The 12,074-nt window shown below is 46.9% G+C and overlaps 1 protein-coding gene across 1 annotated transcript in view; it reads right to left on the bottom strand.

Annotated features, from left to right (window-relative positions):
* JPH3 (junctophilin 3) overlaps positions 1-12,074 on the bottom strand; it is an 86,011-nt gene that overhangs the window by 3,824 nt on the left and 70,113 nt on the right. Inside the window, exons 3-4 of the mRNA XM_035120767.2 lie at positions 10,776-10,900; positions 5,367-6,274 (exon numbers count right to left, since the gene is read on the bottom strand). Of these exons, the coding sequence (XP_034976658.1) occupies positions 5,367-6,274; positions 10,776-10,900 (1,033 nt within the window). The remainder of the gene's footprint in view (positions 1-5,366; positions 6,275-10,775; positions 10,901-12,074) is intronic.

Here is a 12,074-nt window from a genome sequence, read left to right as displayed (position 1 = left end):
TGCTCCTCTGCCTCTCCTAGCTCCCCCAGGAGAAATGCAGCCACTGCTCCAAAAGGAAATGGCTCAGTCCTTGGAAAAGCACCAGGCGGTGGCTTTGGCCAGGGTCTGGAAGGCTGCCTAATATTCATAACTAATCTGATAAAAAGCTTTGCGACTGCCTCCGCTCCAGAGGCTTTTTTCTTGAGCTCTGCCAGTAAGCCTAGCAGTTGAACTTTTATGTCTGGGTTTCTCATTGGGTGGCTCTTGGCACACACCCCCACCCCCACCCGGTACCTGCCCTCCCTGTGCTGCAAGGGGAAGGAAGTGCCCCATCCCAGAGAAAGCCCTCTCCTGCCCTCAGGCTGGCAAGAGGCCCCTTCCACCCACAATAACTTAAGTGACATTTCGTACAGCTCACCTGAATGGCAGGAAAAACACGTTCAGAACCCAGAGTTGACTTGTTTGGCTTTTGAGCATTTTCAAATGTCACTTTTGATATTTCACTCTGTGGACAACTTTTTAAAACTCACAACTTGTCGGCAGAATGGAAAGGCAATAATGTCAAAGGTCAAGTTGTCATATTCGATATTTTTTGTTTCTTCCCCTTTCTGAAACGTCCCACCTCCCAACAACAGTGTCTATACTTAAGAATAACGGGGGAGGGCTGAGAAAGTCAAACCAGGACAAAATAAACTGAAAACTGCAAGGGGGGGGGGGGAGAATCCAATTGGGAGATGCTGTGTTGACGCGTCCTCTCCATCCCTCCCTACTCTTCCTTTCCAACATTTCTAGCTTATGTTTTGAAAAGGCAATCATCCAGAGCTGATGTTCCTTGGTGTAAGGCTGACAAACAGCACCATGCTATAGAACATAACATAATTCTTATTACTAACATTTATAGATTTACACAGCCAGTACTAGTACCAAAGGTGAGCTATTATCCTAGAAAAGGAGCCTCGTGACAAGGCCCACCACTTGTTTTTTTTTTTAGTGGATCTGCACTACAGACTAAGCCAGTTTAACATTCTTTCACCCTAGAGGATCCTGGGAACTAAAGTTCAATGAACCTACAGTACTCTGGCTTCTACGAGGGAAGGCATTCATGGTGTAAAACTGGTATTTTTGTAGTGCGGATAGGTTAGGCCCTCTGTCTGATATGACATGCAGTGGTCAACCAATGTGCTTAACAAGACTATCAACGTTCTTGACTTTGCAGCTGGGCTTTTAGTATTTTTATTCATAGTAAATTTTTGAAACAGTATGGTACTTAGAAGGTCAATCTGTGAACGGCCTCAGCAAGATACAGATTTATAGTATCTTAATGTAAAAGCAAGCAAGCAAGCAAAAACAACCCTAGAAACTGGGAGGGAATGGAAACTGCTTCCCACTCCTTGAGTGAGCCAAATTATCTCCCACCCAGACTTGGGATCTGAGGAAAGGAATGTTCATATGATTCCCAGGATTTCCAAGGCCAGCTTCATTTGCACGGAATAACCCTGTTCAGTTGCCTTCAGAAATGCTCAAGAGTTTTGAGTTTATTAAAAATTTACTTGGGGAAATCTAAAGCTGATTGTTGGTGGTGACAGGCACAAGGTAAATGAGGGCAAACCCTTCAACTATATCAAAAGCCTTCTCAGATCAAAAGAGTTTTGACAAGGACACTGCTAAGGAGTAACATTATTCCAGCTGCTGTAGGCAGTTTTATATATGTAGTTTTATAAAAGAGGAGGCTGCCTGGCAATGATTAGATGGAAATCAGTGTTGTGTCTGGTCTTCAGTTTGTTCACTGACAAGAGTCTGGGAGCATCAATTTATCTTCCCCCTCCCCACTCCTCATTCCAGAAACAGACTCTCATCCCTCACCTGTTATAAGTGATAGGAAGAACTCTGGACCAAAAAGGAAGAAGAGCTCAGGTCCCATCATGGTCCTGAACAAGGTCATTCCCTGAGTAACACAAGCCCTTGCCTCCCTCTGGCTGCTTTCCAAGCTATTCTAGGAACATATAAAATACAGACATCACACGGCTGAGGTGGCTCTCTGTGCCAGCATCTGCCTCTCAAGGCACAACCCACTGCACCACACACAAAGTTTCTTTACTTCCTACACTGCTGCCTCATAGCACATACAGGACTCACTCCCAGAGGCATACTCAGGCTCACTTGCACTCTTGGCAAGGAGATGTATTGTCACCCTGGCCTTTTCAACTGCACTTAGGCTTTGCTTGTACGTGCATATTTGCAAATACAGCGAACACTGTGAGTATGCCTGAAGTCACCAGAGTTCTCTCATCCCAAGGAAACTCAACCCTGGCATGCCACTCCTAGAACTTCTCGCACCACTTGCAGAACTGAAGTGCAAATGAGACTACAGATCAGGCCTATTTGCCACTCCAGGATGCATGTCAGGTACACAGTACACAAAGGAAACTGTGGTGACGAGACAGAATTCAGCTTATGACGGGGCTGTCTGGCAGTGGGTTATTTTTAGAACACACTGCCCCACATACCTGACCTCAGATCTGCTTGGGGTTATTCTGGATGGGTCAAAAATAGACCTGTGTTCCTTTGTGGTAACAGCACCTTTTTAAAACACATGGACACACAGAAAGAGATTAATCTAATCAAGAGTTCTGTTTGTTTTGAAAGGCAGCCTACTTTAGAGTAGTGTTGGATACTGCAGAACAACAGCACATCTATGCTACAAGCTGCCTGTGGCGTCTTCCATTACCAGATATTCAGTGTGGGGTCGCTGAGCTTCGTTGACAAGCTTCGTTTTACAAGGCAATCCACATAACACCATCGTCCAATAATTGACATTCTGTATTTTTGCTGGCATTCCACCATAGTTTCTCAGACTGCGCACACATCATGCATTAAAAACGCATTTCCCACTGCTCCCCTGGATACTGTAGTTGACCCTTCATAGAACTGTCACTCCCAGCAGCCATAGCAAACCACAGCACCCAGATTTCTGGGGTGTTTTAAATGTGCTTTAAATGTGGCCGTAGCTGCAGAAAGTTTAATTTCAGAAAAAAATGAGAGAGTATTGTAAGCCCCCATAGGTGTAGATACCCTTATGGCTACTGTCCCGTTTTTTTGGTGGGGTTCTGACATAGGCAGTGGTGTGTAAGCAAAGTGACTGTATCAGCCCAGTACACATTTGTTATAACATTTGTGGTGATGGCCTATTTTTGGTTTTACTTATCTTTTACTTATCTTTTAATTACTGCTAAAACTTATTTGTAACGTTAGGGTCTCTCTCTGTGTGTGTGTGTGTGTATATGTATATATACTGTATATATACTGTATATTCCGGTGTATAAGACGACTGGGCGTAAAGACGACCCCCAACTTTCCCCTTAAAATATACCGTACTTGCCGTATAAGAAATATGACCCGGCGTATAAGATGACCCCCGACTTTTGAGAAGATTTTCCTGGGTTAAAAAGTAGTCTTATACGGAGGAATATACAGTATGTATATATATGTATATGTATATGTATATGTATATGTATATGTATATGTACCGGTATATGTAATATATATATTACACCATAATGCTACAGCTTCGTAGCATTGTGGTGTTATAGTGTAGAGTAGACCTCTCTATTGTTTTTTTTTTCTTAAAGGCAGAGCAGTGTTTTTACCTTTTAAAAGATTGATTAAACTAAAAGCAGGATAATAAAGCAGCATCCACCCCAAGGGATAGAGGGAATGTGTGCTGAGCTGCAACCAGCACCACCCATATCAGCCGTATCACACCTCACTACAGCGGACAGAACGCAACAAGATGTTCCCGCAGAGGAAGTGCAATACTCCCCATAGCGTGGGAAGTCAGCTGCAATTTGCTCGTAGCTTATTAACAAAAGGGTGTGTGTGTGTGTGACTAAGTAGCCCTAGGAGCCACCCATCTGGAAGCAACCTCAGTGGGTAGAAAGTTGAGTGGGAAATTTTGATTCAGCATGTCACAATTATCCTGGCACAAGACAGAAGCATCCATTCATTGCAGTAGCCTCAAAAATGCAGTCCTGGTCTCCGGTTTGTTTGTTTGTTAAATTTAAGTGCAGAGAATGTGTGTGTGCGCGCACATGCGCACTCTGGGTGTGTAAATGGCTGAGTACTCTGCACACGTGTTCCTCAATTTTTTGTGAGCCTCTGCTTGTTACACCTAACAACTAGAGACATCACCCACCATGTTGCTCCCATGTAATATGCATAGTCTATCGCTTTAACCACCACCCCCCTCCGGTTATAACAACTTCACTGGCTACAGTTCATTTCCAGGCACTATTCAAAGTTCTGGTTAGCATCAATTAAGCCCTGTATCGCATGGGACGAAGCTACCTGAAATACTGTATCTCCCTTTCAGAACCTGCCCCGGTGCTGAGATCATAGAATCATAGAATTGTAGAGCTGGAAGGGACCCTGAGGATCAGCTAGTCCAACTCCCTGCAATAAAGGAATAGCAATTGTCCCATACGGGAATCAAACCTGCAGCCTTGGTGTTCTCAGCACCATGCCAAAGGGATTAAAAAGCTTGAGCCAGACGCCTGAAGTTGAAAAAGCAAGGGGAGTTGAAAACACGTTCTGCAGATATGAACACCTTCTGTCACTCTCATCCACATGGGAGACATGGTTGGTGGTGACATGAGAGAAAGCCTTTCTGTGGCTGCTTCCGTATTGTGGAATCCCTTCTCAAGAGAGGTTAGATTGGCTCCCTCCTTGCTATCTTTCCACAATGAAAGACCTTCCTATTCAGACAGGCCTTTGGAAACTAGCTATGGACTAGATTAGGGGTCCCCAGACTTACCGGGCTTCGGGCCGGAGGGCGGGGGAGTGCGCGCCCGTGCGCATGCGCACACGCACACGGGCGGAAAAAAATCGCCGAAAATCGCTTGTGCGCATGCGTATGGGCCTCCCCCGACCCGGAAGTGCATCGGAAATGACCTCTTCTGGGTCGGGAGAGGCCCATACGCATGCGCACAAAGGATTTTCGGCGATTTTTTGCTGATTTTGAAGATCGCCGCCGCGGGCGGCGGGGGTCGTCGCAGGCCGGATTGGGAGGCCAATTGGGCCGCATCCGGCCCAGGGGCCATAGTTTGGGGCCCCTGGACTAGATGTTGACTTCTGGGCTGTTTTCAGGACATCTGGTATTTTAACGCTGATTCTAAATGTGTTCCATTCCGTTTTAACTATTGTTTTCAACTAGCTCTTTTTTATTACTTTGCATTTTGCAATAATGTTGTTAAAATGTGAGCTACCTTGAATCCCAGTTTTGGGGGGAAAGCAGGGTGTAAATACATTCAACGACCACCATGTTGCCCATTTCCCCCACGGAAGAGATCACACTTACACAATATACATATATATTTAAATATTCCACTTACCGCACCGGATTTGAGCTCATCCCCATTTTCCTCCTCCGATTCTAGTGCAACAGGTAAGGATTTCTGTGGCGGGGAGCAGGTTAAGTCCCACCTCAATAGCCGGGGTTCCCCTTTGTCCCCAAACCTCAGACTTTCTAGTTTCTGCACTGTTGGCTCGGTAGAAGGCCCTGGCCTGAAGTTCTCCTTGTTTTGGGACTTAGACCTCAGTCTTTGGACTCCAAAGCCCCGGTCTTCCCCGTGGTGGTCCTCCGCGAGGCTCCTGCTGGGGCCCATTTTGCTATAATGTCTTTTTTGGGAGTGTATTTCTTGCATATAAGAATCCATCCTCATGAGAGGCTTCATCTCCATCTCGTAGTTGCTCAGCTTCTCCTCGTCCAGCTCAAGGAGCTTGTTGCTCCCCGAGCCGTGGTGGTGGGGTCGGTGGTGAGTCCATGAAACTGTGCCCGGGGGGTCTGTCCACCTCTCCCGCTGTTTGTGGTTGGAGGCCACGTGCTTGTGCCCGCCGCTTCGGCCCCGATAGTCTTCCGAGGAGCCCGGCTGGCCACTGCGCAAGGCCCCGCCCCTCACGCCGTGTGCCCTGCCCTCCTTGTCTTCGCCCCAGCTGTTGGGTCTCATATAGTCCCTGCCACGTCCCTCCAGCAACATTTGGATCTCCCCGCCCCTCTCTTCGTCCATGCACACTTGCCTGGAGAAGTGGGCGCTCTTGTTTCTACAGGAGGGACCCAGAGGTGGGGTGGAGGAGGGGCTGGCGGGAAAGCTCTGCAGGGGGCTGTCGTCAGGGGTGAGGTCCGAAGGCGTCGTTCCTTTCCTGTAGAGCTCTGGGCTTTCTTGCTGGAGCGGCGTCCCTGTCGAAAGGACCTCAATGTCGTCACTTGAATTCTGCCGCTTTGGCCTCTGACACTCAAGTCCTGGAAGGAGACAGAGAAAAGGTGCACACAAGAGTCAGCCATTTGTTTTGTTATTACATTTATACCTCACATTTCCTCCAAGGAGCTCAAGGTGGCATACATAGCTCTCCCTCTCCCCATTTTATCCTCACAACAACCCTGCAAAGTAAGTTACCCTAAGAGACGGGAATTGGCCCAGATCACCCAGTGAGCTTCATGGTGAAGTTGGGATTTGAACTCGGGTCTCCGAGGCATTCGTCTGACACTCTAACCGCTACGGCAATCTGGCTCTCTCAACTCTGTAAGGGCCTTAGGCACACACTCTGGTATTTAAGGGGGAAACATATGGCCCAAAATTCCCAGAAATGAATTGCTGGAAAATACCTCACACTGCACAAGAGTTCATATTTTGCCTTTCACATTGACTTTGCCACCTCTCTTGGGTCTTGCTCAAACCCATCCAGTCCAGCTGCATGACCACACTAATTGCACACTGCTAGTGCAACTAGCTACATCGAAGTAACACCACATTGCTATTGGCCACCCATATGACCACTTGCACATTTTATTTTATTTTATTTATGTATTAAATTTATATGCCGCCCTTCTTCCGAGGATTGCAGGGAGATTTACACAGCAACACCAAACAAGACCTGAATTTTCTGCAAGTGCTACCATGGTGGTTATTAACCTTTCCTGCAGGTTCTGCAGGCAAGCAGTTACTGCAGTAAACAATATTAGCACCCCGTTGCCAAAGAACTGACTTGTTAGCGCAGATCCACATAGAAAATTCAACCCACTTCTTCAGCTTTTCCTTCTGTCAGCAAACATTCTCACAGCTTCACTCCCTGACCATTTGGAATGTTTGTGGACATTCTGCGAGATCACTCCAGTGTAGCATCACTCCCAGGCGAGAATCAAAGGCTTCACGGACGCAAAGGCAATACAATTCCTCCTGTTTTGAAACACCCACACTGGCATTTCCAGCTAAGTCCTCATTTCCCCCCCTCTCCCTCTAATCTTGTGTTCAGATAAGCCCCACTAATATCAATTGGATATATGCAGGTATAACCGTACGTAGCTCCTTTCCATTTTGTTATTGATTTGCTGAAGTTTGCAGCCTAAGGGCTTGGGGCAGATAATGCAAGAAGGGCTCCAGTTTTTATCTACTCAATTTCTTCCTGAGCAAGATCCTCTCCGCTTGGCGTGTTTGCATTTTTTTGTAAATGCATGCAATAGTGGGATGTGTATTAAAATCCCTCCTAAGTGCATCAGAAACAAACTCCATTGCAAACAGAATTCTGCAGCCCAGTCTGGAAGCTGATAAAAAATGTATTAGATATAAAGTCTTTTTGAGAGATTATGTTTAAAGAGAAGAAGTCCCCTGGCAACTGGAGAGGTAGATAGCAAACAGCTCGGGGTTGCAGGAGCCCTCTGGGGCTCAGAGAGGCCTGCTAAAGCGCTCAGATCTCTGATACCCAGATTGTAGTTCTGTGTGGAAGTGATAACCCCGGGGGATGTTGATGTCAGAACGGCCTATCCTCCAAAGACAGGCTTGTTCCCCTTGCCGGATTTGCTAGCTGACTTGTGGAATAAATGGAGGAAGACGACATAAACATCTTCTCAGGGCCATGGGTGAAAAAGCCAGGGCTCAGTGTCAGCCATTATCACATCTTGTGGAACTGAATTCCAGAAGTATTCATACCATATTTGCAGTGTGCATTTGTGGTACTGAGACTTCTTTTTAAAACCGAGAAACTCGGTGTCCTTTGAGGCACTGGTGGACAGGAGCAGCCATGGAAACACCCACAGCCTCTTATCATTGCAAGTGTGCCTGTACAGAGCGCAAGGAAGCACTTTGAACAGACATGTGATAAAGCGAGAAATGGATAAATAGAACAGTTATCCCCCAGGTCTGAGCCCTCTGGCTCAGAACAGGCCAAGCATCAGATTTTGATTATCTTTTTAATGAGATGATTAAATGGTGGAACCTCCACAAACTCACTTTTGGGAGGGGGAAGACTGCAGGTCATTTTTGCAAAGGGAGTGAGGTGAACCCTGATTTTCTGCCCACTGGAGGAACATGAATCAGATCACTGGTCTATATTGTCAACACTGACTGACAATAGCTCTCCAGGGTTTCAGGCAGTATTATCTGCCTGGAGATGTCTGGAGATTGAACCAGGGATCTTTTGAATGCAAAGCATATGTTCTACTATACTGAGTTATGGCCATTCCCTAAACAGAAGCAGGAGAAACAGAAGCCGTCAGCTGAGAATGGGTCAGATAATGTACAGGACTGGCAGCATAGCCTTCCTAAGTCACTGCTGCTGAGAGGGGGGTGGGGGAAGTAGGATTGAGCTCTGAAAAAGGACAAGAAGCTACCGTAGCAAAGTAAATCATCACTTGTCAAATTCTCAATACCCTAATGTAAGGGCGATGAGTAACCTCCAATTTAATTCTCTTTAAAAAAAAAATGTTAGTGAAAGACTTCTAATGAGGGTGCAGAGCATTGGAACTGGGTTCCTTGACATGAACACACATTAATTAATGTGCTGTTTAATGACTGCATCTTAGACTTATATCTCTTCTCCCATCCCTCCTGTCCTTTGCTCTACAGGGACACACACAGCCAAGCCAAACCCTTGTGCATTAAAATTTGAGGTGGCTCCTCCACATCCAATTGTTCGGTCCCAGCTCCTGCCAACCTAGCAGTTCGAAAGCATGCAGTAGATAAATAGGTACCACTCCAGCAGGAAGGTAAATGGCATTTCTGTGCACTGCTCTGGTTTTGCCAGAAGTGGCTTAGTCATGCTGGCCACATGACCCATAAAAACTGTCTGCGGAAGCAGACAAACGCTGGCTCCCTCGGCCTGTAAAGCGAGATGAGTGCCGCAACCCCAGAGTTGTTCGTGGCTGGACTTAACTGTCAGGGGTCCCTTTACCTTTACCTGCTCTTCTCAAGAGTAATCACATGAAGGGTGGCCAGACCTCCAGGGCTGAACTGAAGTCTCCAACTTTGTCTGGACCCCCCCCCCCCAGGTGGCAAAGGGAGAGTTTGGATCTCCAGGTGGGAAAGAGCACCTTTAGATGATGATGATGATGATGATGATGATGATGATGATGAATACAAATACTATGTATGCAGCTTGCAAGTTTAACCCCTGTAGGAGCCAGCTGCAAATCATTGAATGGACTCCCCCCCCCCCCAATTAACCTCCATTACCAGGGCTCAGTAGTGGGAGGGAGCACAGAGGAAGAATCTCCAGGGTGCCCATGTGATGGCCTTGGCCCAGTATACCTGAAGGAGCATCTCCACCCCCCATTGTTCAGCCTGGATACCGAGGTCCAGCTCTGAGGGGCTTCTGGCGGTTCCCTCACTGCAAGAAGTGAGGTTACAGGAACCAGCCAGAGGGCCTTCTCGGTAGTGGCGCCTGCCCTGTGGAACACCCTCCTATCAGATGTCAAAAAAAACAAACAACTATCTGACTTTTAGAAGACAACTGAAGGCGGCCCTGTTTAGGGAAGTTTTTAATGTTCGATGTTTTATCATGTTTTTAATATTCTTTTGGGAGCCGCCCAGAGTGGCTGGGGAAACCCAGCCAGATGGGAGGGCTATAAACAAACAAACAAATGTCTGAGCTCTGTTTTTTTCACCTCAGAGCTTTTGCAGCAAAAGCCCGCTCTTTAAAGCTGAAGCGCAACAAAGAGCAATTCAGGTTCCCCATGGATTGCTGTTTACTCCGATTCAGAGGTAAAGAGAGCTCAGACACGGAGCTTTAAAGTGCGGAGGAAATATAAGTGCATACCCTCCAAAATTTCTCCAGTGACAATAGGAACGTCCCATTCCATAATGATAATTTTACTATTTATACCCCACACATCTTACTGGGTTGCCCTAGCCACTCTGGGCAGCTTCCAACACATATAAAGCATTAAACTTTTTAAAAAAAACTTCCCTATACAGGATTGCCTTCAGATGCCTCGAGGGTCAGATAACTCTATACCCTTCAACATTTCTCCATTGAAAATAGGGACATCCTAAGGAAAAGTGAGTCTTTCTGGGATCAAACCAGAAACCAGGACAGCTTCTCTAAATCAGGGATGTCCCTGGAAAACAGGGACCCTTGGAGGGTCTGTAAGTGTGGGGCTTATGCACTAAGTGTTGCATCAAACTAAATCCTACTCAAGTAGACCCACTGAAAGGAATGGGCCTAAATCCGCCATGCCCATTAATTTCAATGGGTCTACTTTGAGTAGGACGGGCACTGGATGCAACCCTTCACCAGGACCTTGATTGTGTAAGACCAAGGTGGTTGTGAATCGCGGCCCAGAGGAAAGAAATGGCGGCACAAGGACTCTGAAGGAGATGGAGCAGAAGCCCTGGCTCAGCAGGCGAGTGAGTGCCAAAGAAAGGCCTGCTCTCTGGCTCAGGAGAATTCCTGCAAGGGATGCCTTGCTCCCTTCCCAGGCACACAGCTGCGTTTGCAACGCTCAGGGATGAGGGGGTGAAGTCACTGACCGTTCTCCCTGTGCTGGAAGGAAGGCGAAAACTCTTTGGCAGTGATCCTGGCAATCCGAGCCTCCTCCTGCGCCTTCTGCGCCGCTGTCACAGCTGCGTCTGCCTTTGCCCTGGAGTGGGATGTCCTGTGAGAGATCAAGGGGGACAGAAAAGGCAACACTGGGGGTCAGGGGTTTTTCTCCAGCTCATTCCATGACCCACACACCACCAGCACCAGCACCACCCATCCAGTTTGTCTGGATCCTTTAGCTCTGCAGCACCAGTGCCCTGGGAACTGAAACTCCTGGAAACCAGCCCAGGCCATTGCATCCGTTATTCCACTTGTATGAATCAATGCTCAAACACCAGAGTGGTGGTGCGATTCTGCCAGAATGTGCCAATTGCAATGCCAAAACGTGAAGGCAGGATGAGCGGTCATTTCCCCGCTCCACCCAAGTATTGACACCATTCTCTTAGCACATGTTGTCCTAACATGTTTCTCTGTAGTGGCTGATTGTGCTGCTGTGACTTTAAGAACTGCTTCTCAAAGAACTCTGGGGATTGCAGTTTTGTGAGGAGCGAGGAGGGTGTAACTAAAGTGGCACCTTCCAGGTGCTTTGAACTACAACTCCCATCATACCTAACTGTAGGGACGCCATATTTTGAAGAGCAAAAAAGAGAATGCTACGACTGCCATTCAAAGCAAACAAATGCGATTCGTCTCAAATTTTACCCCTGAAAAAGAGGACATGTCCTGGAAAAAGAGGACATATGGCAACCCTACATAACTGTTGGCCATGCTGGCTGGGGCTGATGGGAGTTGGAGTCCATATTGGCTACCCCTGTAGCAAAGGATTCTTAGCACCTTCACTAAAATCCCCAAGGTTCTCTGGAGAAAGGTAAGTGGTGTAAAATCAAGGTTTATTTACAGTGCAGCTCCACCCGCGGGGTGCTATCTTGATTTTTAAGAATTAAAAAATGGGTTGTGGCCCCTTAACACACTTATTGTAGCATAACCACCTGTAGACAAGGGACTACTTGATCAGGTGCAGGAAATGTCCAGCTGAATATTTATGTAAACACACACACACACAGCCACACAATTATAGTTAAATAAAGAAAAGCACATATGCATACAACATGTTGCTTTGGCCCTGCATCAAGGCAGCTAACAATAGATCACAATAAAAAAAATAATACGAGGATTTATTCCTAGGTTACAACAGTTGAGATATAGCTGGCTGGAGGGATGTGTATGTGCAAGCTGGAGGTGAGAGGATCCTTTGCAATCCCTTCTGGGTGAAAGAGCAGGGAGTGGCA

The sequence above is a fragment of the Zootoca vivipara genome, chromosome 6 (assembly GCF_963506605.1).
Source record: "Zootoca vivipara chromosome 6, rZooViv1.1, whole genome shotgun sequence".
Classification (NCBI taxonomy): Eukaryota; Metazoa; Chordata; class Lepidosauria; order Squamata; family Lacertidae; genus Zootoca; species Zootoca vivipara.
Note: the sequence above shows the minus strand (reverse complement) of the source record. Positions and strands in the feature narration are given on the sequence as shown.